The sequence below is a fragment of the Anomaloglossus baeobatrachus genome, unplaced genomic scaffold, assembly GCF_048569485.1.
Source record: "Anomaloglossus baeobatrachus isolate aAnoBae1 unplaced genomic scaffold, aAnoBae1.hap1 Scaffold_2503, whole genome shotgun sequence".
In the NCBI taxonomy this organism is placed as follows: Eukaryota; Metazoa; Chordata; class Amphibia; order Anura; family Aromobatidae; genus Anomaloglossus; species Anomaloglossus baeobatrachus.
This window is the reverse complement of record NW_027442093.1, coordinates 27521-37770: the sequence shown is the minus strand read 5'-3', so window position 1 is coordinate 37770 and position 10250 is coordinate 27521. Positions and strand designations below refer to the sequence as shown.

The 10250-nt window shown below is 42.0% G+C and overlaps 1 protein-coding gene across 1 annotated transcript; it reads right to left on the bottom strand.

Moving 5' to 3' along the window:
- Positions 1–1712: 1712 nt before the first annotated feature.
- LOC142262733 (uncharacterized) lies at positions 1713–7952 on the bottom strand. Its single transcript, XM_075332183.1, is given in 7 exon segments — positions 1713–1779; positions 1781–1863; positions 1948–2059; positions 3062–3114; positions 3116–3145; positions 4806–5029; positions 5507–7952. Coding segments are annotated over 7 exon segments (3015 nt in total).
- Positions 7953–10250: the final 2298 nt, after the last annotated feature.

Sequence of the window (10250 nt, the reverse complement as noted above, 5' to 3'; positions counted from 1 at the left end):
TCAGTAATTAGGGATTTTTTTTAAGTTTTTAACTTGGTAATAAGGAAAAAAAGAACACAGTTTCCCGGTGGCATCCTTTTTACTTACCTGTTGGTATTGCTGGCTCATAAATGCTGATACTTCCAGTATATTTATTTTGGGCATCAAAGCAGCAAACAGGCTTATGCAAAAAAAACTGTGGCGGTGGAGCTCCATTCACAATTCTCCCTATAGACATTTGCCGCTTAGAACTGATATAGGAGCTCGTCTTTGGCCGGAGTCACACTTGCGAGAGACTCGCACGAGTCTCGTATCACATCACCCGGCATGGCCACACACTCTCCTGACAGGAGCGGATCGGCTGTATGTATTTCTATGCAGCTGAGACACTCCTATCTGGAGCGTGTGCGACCATGCCAGGTGATGTGATACGAGACTCGCGCATATTTTGTGGCAAAAACCATGCGTTCAAAGAAGGAGCATGTCAATTGTTTTTGCCATTTTGGGTGCGTTTTGGTAACATTGAAGTCAATGAGAAATGGCAAAAAACAAGATTCCTTCAAATTCCTGCGTTTTACAGGCTTTTTCAGTGCAGAAATCATGCGTTTTGGCCTACCAAAACGCATGCTTTTTGGACATCAAAATAATGATTTGATATGTCCCTTTACACACACAGAATCCGACAATTAAAGTAAAATAGGCATTTATAGCTATTTTTTCGATAAAATGTATATTATCTTTATAATTTTATGAAATATTTCTATTTTCATTATTTTTCCCAATAATATAGATTTTATCCTTTTTTTTCTCTTTTTTTCATTCTGTTTGAGAAATTAAACTTTATTTAGCAGTGTCTTGATGGTCAAAACGCATCTGTCAAAACGCAGGTGAAAAAGCATGTAAAAAGCGCTGAAAACGCATCTAAAACGCGGTAAATACGCATGCGTTTTCAGCGCTAAAGTTCAGAAAAAGGCAACTTTGGTCAAATCAATTAAGCCCAAAACGTGCGTTTAGAACTGCAAGTAGGTGAACGCAAAGTGCGGTCTCACCCTAAATCAAAAAAGTCGCACTAGATATATTACAGCAGGGTTGAAAAACAATAATCCTCCTTTTTTGCCAAGGAAGAGTATGTGGCTGTTTTGCTTCACACAGAATTAATGATTTGAATGAAACAGTGAAGTTGTACTAGAAAGGTCTGTAATAAAAATCAGAATGATGACAGCAAATCCGCAATCCCCGTACATTCGGCTGATAGCTCAGGTCCAGACAGACTCCTGCAACTCCCCCATAAGAACAGTAACGGCAGCCCACCCTTACATCCCCCATACTTTCTATAACAAAGACAGTTGCAGACTCCTGAAAACACCAGCTGCCCAATATGTTCATAATAGCAGTGAAAATTGTTCCCTGTATAAAGGCAGCAAAGGAAAGTTTTCCTCTTGCTGAAATAGACGCTAGATGGAATAACTCCCATTTCAAATTCCAGTCCGGCCGCTGTTTTGCAGGTTGGGTGGTAACCCACACCCCAGTTAGTTGCAGACGTCTTGTGTATAGTAATACACATGTGGTTTTACTTTTTTTTAAAAGGGGTTGTCCGATACATATGTCCTTTATAAACATCCATTTTAAGCCCTAACACTTTCATAATTTGCTGTATTATAAAATTCTCTTCTGTTCTCTCTATCCGTTTTTTTTTTTCTTTACTTCCTGTGATGTTCCATTTAAGGAGAATCTCAAAAGGACATCTCCTCCGAGGTCTCTGCTACCATTCCCACAAGATGCAGAAGTGAAGGAGGCAAAGTCTGAAGGTGGTGATGGGATATCAGGATTTTGAACACTAAACTGAAGATTCTTGGGAAATGTAGCCTTTTTAAGAGAAGATCCGAAATACATCCAAAACAATAGTGTAGAATAAGGAAAAAAAAAAAAGTTTCTAATTGTATGATTATGAGTGTTTTAGAATTACCCCTTTAGTCCTTGGAGAAGAGGTTTGCATACAGGCGAGACGGCTGGAATGCCTTTCTGCTCACTTTGTCTGACTTCTCTCTCCACTGTTTGAGCCCCTTTTTTCTTTGCAGGACTTAAAAATTATTAAGTATTAGGCTGGGTTCACATGTCCTGTAATCATCCGTTATCATGGATCCATTCGCAAAAAAGTTCTGCAAACACAACTTTTTTGTCTGTTAAATAACGGATGTGGCCGGATCAGTTTTTAACATGTGGAGTCTATGGGGGATGAATGCGTTAATAGATTACTATTTATCGTCCATTTGTAATGGATCCGTTAAGAAAACAAGAGACCCATTACAAATGCAAGTGCAACGGATGTCTAAATAGCAATCCATTATTGGATATTTTTTCCATAGACTCCAATGACAAAAAAAAACAAAAAACAGATCCGGCAGAAATCAGTTTACCAGCCGGATGACTACAGGATGCATGAACTTAGCCTTACAGAGATTAAGAGCCCAGGCACATCATGGCTCTGACAACACTAGAACTGCAATATGTCACCCATACCTCTGTATATCAATCATGTCTGCTCCATTCCACGCCATTTGATTGAGATTCTTCAATAAAAGTGTTGTTTCTCTTGCATACTAACTTAATAATGTGATTCTATACAGTGGCGCCACATGGCGGTACATCCATAGCCGGCTTTACCTATGTGCGAGTGGTGCGGTCGCACAGGGCGCCAGCAGGCTGACAGCAGAGAGGGTGCCCACGGAGCAGAGCTGTTTACTTTCACTTTGCTGCTCCTAATGCACAGGCTCCAGCAGGGAGGGCCCCCCACCTCCTTTCCGCTCTGCATACTGTAGGCTCCCTGCACAGGGTCCAGAAGGGAGCGCCACCCCTCTCCCTTCCGCTCTGCGTACTGTCGGCTCCCTCCACAGCATCCAGCAGGGGGCGCCCTCACCTGCTCTCGGCTCTGTGTCCTCTCTCCTCCCGTCTTTACCAGTTTCCTGGAAACTGGGTACAAAATCAGTAGAGGGGGCACCAAAGGGCAGTTTTGCACAGGGCACCGTTCAGGCTAAGGCCGGCCCTGGGTACATCTAACGCATAAATTAGGTGATTTAAACACTCACTAGTTTTTTTCTGTTGCCAAAACGCAACAGAATTTTTGTATAGTTTTTTTTACTGCTTTCTTGGCCGCAGCTGCAGAGTTCTGTAAAGACATAGACAACATCCCAAATGTGATTTTTTTCAAGCAAGTGAAAACTTCAAGTTTTTCATGCAGATACCACTTCTGGAATAAACAGATTTTTTTTGGTATTTAAATCCTGAAGAATTTGGTTTCCATTTTGTTAATGTTTCCTGAAGCAACTTTTTACATTTCTTGTTGCTACTTTATATAAATGTTTTTGCAAAAAAAAATGGTAAAAAAAAAAAACATCTCCAGGCATTTTCCAAGCATTTTTAAAGGGAACCGGTCACCAGTTTTTCAGCCTATAAGCTGCGACCACCACCACCAGATGCCCATCTGACCCAAATCCACCATAGCGTGTCTGTTGGGTGAGTATTATAAAGTGTTTTTTTATGTTCTACACAGCGGCCTGGGCTCTTATATACAGCATGTTAGAATGCTGTATATAAGAGCCCGGTGTTGGTGGCCACAGTTTATAGGCCGAAAAACTGGTGACAAGTTCCCTTTAAGCCTTCTTATTGACTTTTATTGTAACGTTTGGAGCGTCTTCCTAGCGGAAAAAGCCCGAAGAGTGGTCTGCTCACTTCTTCTACCCTCTTGACAATTTTTTTGAAAAAGTTAAAAGACTCTCAAAAGCCTGAACTTATGAAAAGCAAGTCACTTTTACATCAAAAATAATAGGAAGATTGGAGTTTTTTTTAAAGGCAATTTTCTGAGATAATGCAATCAAAACACGGTTAAAAAAAAAAAAATCCATGCTAACATACCCTTATGTATACAGATTTACAAATACATATGTTTTACCTGCCTAAGAGGACTAAACCACCAAGGTTTGGTTAGTAAGTGTACTAATAGGGCCCAATTCATCAAAGTTTTAAAAAGTTGTCATGTTTTGGCAAAACATTTTGCAGCTTTTTGTGTTCTCATCTCACACCATTTTTCTTCAGCTAGAAACAAAGTGAATAGAGCCGGGGCATGACAACAAGCCGTGGAGTATGCTACACCACAAAACTAACGCTAGTAGGGACTGGGGTAGGATTTAGTGCAAGGTGTACATAAAGGTTCGCGCCACTTCTCTGACTGTCCTGATCCAGGAAGAGGCATGCCCCTCAACAAGACCAGGGTGAACAACGCTGGTCTAGTGGTCTTGAATCAGGCCTATAGTTCCTAATCAAAATACAATGCTGCAAGAATGAGTCTAGGAAAGCTGCAGAGCAAACAATAGGGTCTTATCTAAGGAGACAGGAAAGAATAAACAGGATTCGCTCTCCTTGTGAGGTTGTGAACACTCAACATTGAAGAGATCTGGATGATGTGGCAGCTGTTGGAAGGACCACTTGGTTACATGGTGATATCCTGATGAAGAAGTTGGATTACTTTCAAAAGCGTCGAATAAACGGCCCATAATCTGCATCTGTGTACTTGGATCCCTTCCTGCAGGAGCGCAGCTTAAACTACTTTTTTTCCTCAATATCCCTTAATCACAGGTATGAATCTGTAGAATTTAAATGAATAAAACAGGGGCACGATACCCATCACTAACGCTTGGAAGATGGGAGATATGTATAGACGTGATGTCACCAACCTCACTCAGATCCCAATACAAAACCAAATTACCTCTTTAACCAATGACCCTGCAATCAATGGTATAAGCATATTATTATTTTTTTTTTTTACTCACATGGTTATTAAATTGGATAGATGCCATTTTTTGCTTTATCCTGCAGTTTATACGCAGAATCTTCCCATATTTTTTAAAGAAATCCTCCATGATGTTTTTTTTATTAAATTTATTAGGCAAATTCCTAATAAAAAAAGTGGTCATCTCACTGGGGGAGACTGGAACAGTGTGTTGAGCACCAGCAGAACGTTCTCCTTTGCTAGCCACAGAGCTTGAGGGGATAGCTGTTTAAAAAAAAAAAAAAAAAGCAAAACTTTACAAAAGAAGGAGACAGATATATAAGGACACAGACAAATAAGTGTTTTCCCAATCTAAAATGGTGTGTGTATAGGTTTACTCTAGGAGAAAAATAAGATCAAAGTTAGTAACCCTCCGTAAGTGCAGCTTTCTGACGCTTTCCCCACTCTGCGGTAGTGACATCCCAGGGCTCAGTGGTGATGCTCATGAAGACACAAGACACTGAGCCGAAGGATTGACTGCAGCCATCAGGTCTGTTGTAATTGTGACGTCACCACTGCACCCCATCAACAAAGACTGGCTGGAAAAGTGGAGGGTCAGTAACAGATTTTTATCTGAGCACTGTGTAGCCTCCAAGACAATATCAGACAACGCTACAGTTCAGGATTTATTTATTTTATAATATAATTGGTTACGGACATAATATAACAGAAAATGTACTTTTGGAAAAAAAATGCTCTCACCTTGAATTTCAGGCAGCAGCTCACCTTCTTCCAGTAAGGGTCGAATTCTTCCAGGTATCAACTCACTAGGCCCAGGTGAAGAATAGTCTCTGGGAGATCCTTGCTGGTTTGGCCCCAAAAAGGAAACCATTCTGGTAGATGTTGTATGACCTGTACCTTGCAAACGGGACTTATTAAAAGTCACTTGACTTGATAAACTCGCTGGGCTAGTTTTAACAGATTCAGTTTGATTGGGAGCAGAAATTGGTCTTACAATTGGTTGAGTTTTTGATGGAGAATCGGCATCGGTCACCTTGGCCTGAGGAGTAACGTTATCTGATTTTTTAATTTCTTTTCCCCGATGAGTTTTCATTTGACTTTTTACAACATCAAACAAGCTCCTGACATAGATGTTTGCTCCTCCTTTTAAATCCCGGTTCAATCGACCAGCCCTCTTAACAGGTGGATGTTCGCTATGGGGATCTGAAGAAGCTTCACCTGAGATGGCGACATCATTTCTACGTGGTGAACGATCATACTCCGGTTTTCTTTTTACTCCTTTTTGTCCCTCCTCTCTTCTTGGCTCTTCAACAAAACTAGTAAAACTACTATTGGCACTTGCAAATGAAGGTCTGGGTGTTCCTGCTTCACCTTTGTTTTTCTTCTCTGAAGACATAGAGAAGAAGTTGACGTTCCCAGATGTTGATGACGTTGTAGGAGCTCCAAATAGGGGTGGATCTTTTGACTCGTTTTTACTTGGCATGCTAAAAGATGATGCCGAAGTTTCATCTGATTTATTTGCTCCCGGTAGGATTGGTTTGAAAGTTGTATGAGCGGGAGGTTTGAAACTGTGCTCTGAATTGGAGGCTACCTGTGTAAAAGTGGAGTCCGCAGCACTAGAACTGGTACTTATTTGTGTCGTGGTACCAAATACACTTCCAGTCTGCACAGTGGAAATATTTGAGGACTGACCAAAAATTGACATTTTCTCAGTGGCTGCTGTCTTGCTAACTTGTGCAGATTGTGCAATTTCAAATGCAGAAGATGGTTGTGCACTGATAGAACCAGATTCTTGCTTACTAAATGGAGGTTGGAAGCCAGGAGACTGACCAAAAATATTACTTTGTCCACTGTTTACCTGTCCAAATGCAGACACTTGGCTACTACTATTTGGCCCAGATTGCGTAGAACCTGCCTGACTAAAACTTTGTCCAGTCACATTCTGCGCAAACATAGGTGTCTGGGTCGGGTTGGAGGGTGTCTGGCCAAACAAAAATCTATTACTAGGGGATTGTTGTCCAAATTGTGGACCTTGATTTGAGCCATCCTCAGACTGTCTAGATGCTGCTGATGACTCAGATGTTGCCTGGGAAAATATAGAAGTATTGCTTCCAAAGGGGGAGGCTGACTGGCTAGTTGTAGGCTGTGTAAAGAAAGATGCAGATTGGTTAGTAGTCGCTTGGGCAAAGAGAGATGTAGATTGACTAGATGGTACTTGGGCAAAAGGAGATGCAGATTTACTGGGAGTAATTTGTCCAAATATAGATGATTGATTGTTACTGCTTTGTCCAAACGATGGCGCAGGTGGCCCCGTAGAAGTCTGCCCAAATGCAGGTAGCGTTTGAGTATTGGTTGTATGTCCAAAGAGGGAAGAGGACTGTCCGGTAGTTGCCAGCCCAAACGCAGGACCAGTTTGTCCCAAAGACTGTTGTGCAAAAGTAGTAGAAGCCTGATTATTAGCAGTCTGTCCAAAGGTAAAGCCAGACTGTCCTGTTGTAACCTGTCCAAAGGCTGGAGCAGATGGAGCAGAAGAAACCTGGCCAAATGCAGGAGCGGTTAGACCAGATGTTGTCTGTCCAAACACTGGTGGTGACTGACTAGGGGTGCTCTGCCCAAATATTGGCGTAAACTGTGCAGACGTGCCCTGCCCAAATGCAGGTGCTGACTGATTAGTGGACTGTCCAAATGAAGGAGCAGACTGCCCTGAGCTGGACTGTCCGAACAGCGGAGCTGTCTGTCCAGATGTTGCTAGTCCAAACACTGATGTATTAGCTGTGTGCCCAAAGGTAGGAGCAGACTGCCCAGCAGTGGCCTGCCCAAATATAGAATTATACTGGCCAGAAGGAGCCTGACCAAACAGTGTCCCTGATGAAGAACCCTGGCCAAATGTAGGGGCCGACAGTCCACCACTTGCCTGGCCAAATGCTGGAGTAGTTTGGACAGAATTAGTCTGTCCAAAGATAGAAGAAGATTGGCTTAAAGTATTCTGACCAAAAACAGACTGGTTGTTACCGAGCTGTCCAAACATAGGGGCTGACTGGCCAGTAGATGGCTGTCCAAATGCAGGGGCAGGCTGTACAGTTGCATTTTGGCCAAATAATGTTGTCTGCCCAAACATAGCTGCATTCTGATTTTGTGTATTGGGGTTTGTGGTTTGTTGTCCACCGAACACATTGCTATTGTTCATGGTTTGTGAGGAAAGAAAACTTGCGCCTTGTACACCTAAGAAACATATAGAAATGTAAGATTAAAATCTCAAGAAAGGTTGATCCTATCTAGACAGTATTGTACTGTGACAGTTCTCAATTCAGCACCATTAAAGGTAACTTATTTCTTACAAAAATACAATTTACACCAGTGCATAGAGTGGTAATCAGCAGGTAAATAGCATTGAAATCCTATCTGCCAGGTTTAGTGGGAGTGATGAACTTCAAATGCTTTTTAGCTAAAAATTCATGCATTTAAAAATCATAAATTCCCATCTTCAAGATCCTATCCCAATATGTAGATGTAATAAAAATAATAATAATAATATTAGCAGATACCTTCAATTAGAAATGTAATATAGTTCGCCTACTATAGCCATGTCTCTTACCTCATGTGTGGGGGTGTGGGCGTCACGTTAAACTTAGGAAACAGTACTCCACTAACTACCTGGTAAATATTTCACTACCATGTGTATCTCTCTGTCGATTCTGACACTTTGACTGTTTTGTCGTTATAAAGAACTGGTTCTCTCTATGAATTTCACTTGTAATCTGACGTCTGGGTAAACTATATTAATCTCTAGCAGGGACCTACTATATATTACAGGAATACCACCTTTCTAAACTACCAATTACACGACACAGCGGCTTTTTTCCAAAACATGAAAAAATCTTTTATTATTACAAAAATCACACACAATTAAAAATAAGCAGGATATGCACAAACAGGGATGGATACCAACGGGACATAGTCGCAAAATCAATGATGATATACATATACTAGCATCCATAAAAGTACTAATTTACAATATGCCCTATGCCCTTAGATTTAAAAGGGCACCCCATAAACAGCTGGTGGGTGGTTTGGAGAGCATTTAAATTTTCTCATATGCAAGGGGGCTATTCATGCCACAATACATTGCATCGATATACCAGACAACCTCCAAATTCTCCCTTATGCAGGGGGCAATTGAAACATAGCGCAAGTATTCTGATACTGCTGATTAGTAAACAAAATGGCTAGCGACCACTGCTATAGTCTCACCCCTAGTCCCTCTCTTTACAAGAGGTTACAGGCCGGCAATATAAATGCTGCACTACTGTTAATCCGGTGTTTGGAGCGGTTGATAATGCATACTCAGAAAGCGTAAAACCTATGAGGCTAATCCACTTTCTATCATCGCTCCAAACAACCCTAATGAATAGCAGGGGAAATAGCGATAAAGTAATGCAATTATGCAGCTTTACTAACCAGTATGTAATGTCCGTAATGGCGCCACCCCTCCCGTTCCGACGCGCGTTTCACCTTCTTCCTCAGGGAACGATAGTGCATTGGGTCAAATACGGGGTTTAAATACCGCGGGAAGTGTACGGCGTAACCGGAAGTGGGGGCGGGATTTACAATACATCCGGTGTTAGTTTATCCGTCATTTCCGGTCCGTGGAACGCAATTGCGGATCAGCTCCACCCGAAAGGTACGGATAAGAACTAGATCCGGCATTCGCATCATTTAACCGTTCCGGTTCAGGAAACCCAAAAGTATATCATCCTCAACCCGGACAAAACAGAAGATCCCGCTTCTAAAGAGTACCACGATCGGAGGCTGTGGGCGGAATTAACCCCTGCCACCTATGCTTCCCTGTTTTATTGGGTTTCAGGGATAGTGCATATTCACACACAATTAATCTAGCACTGAAAGGCATGGACATGCTCTTAACAATACAGCGCCGGTGCGCATATCTTTTTATTATTTATAGCAGTTTTACAAAGTGATTGATAAATCACTGCCTGCTCATATCCATGCCTGACAGTGCTACCCTCAAAAATCCTGAATAGTCCCAACCATAACAATTCATGAAGCAACCTATCCTGACCACTTCTATATTTATGGGAAAGCACTTATATCCCTTTTTACCCTTAAATCACTAGCTATAACCCACTGTTCTCCGGTTATAGTTTTTATTTATTCCACCTAAATGTATTAACATTACACTCCCATAATACCAAAAACCCACTATCAGTCCGGGCATGACTCAAACTTGGTTTCCCTTAATGCCATATATCGGCGCATGCTGAACACGGCCCACCGGTTTAAAGTCACCTTCCGATCACGGTCCGCAACCCATGCCCGGCAGCCCACCCCCACGACAATATTCGTCGGTGGGACGGGGGGCCGGCCATGAGAAGCAGTGACCACGATCTGGAAGAAGACACCTAGGGTCATGAAATAGCATGCGCGCCATAGCCTCCATCCCTAATGCTAGTGTACCCGTGATACT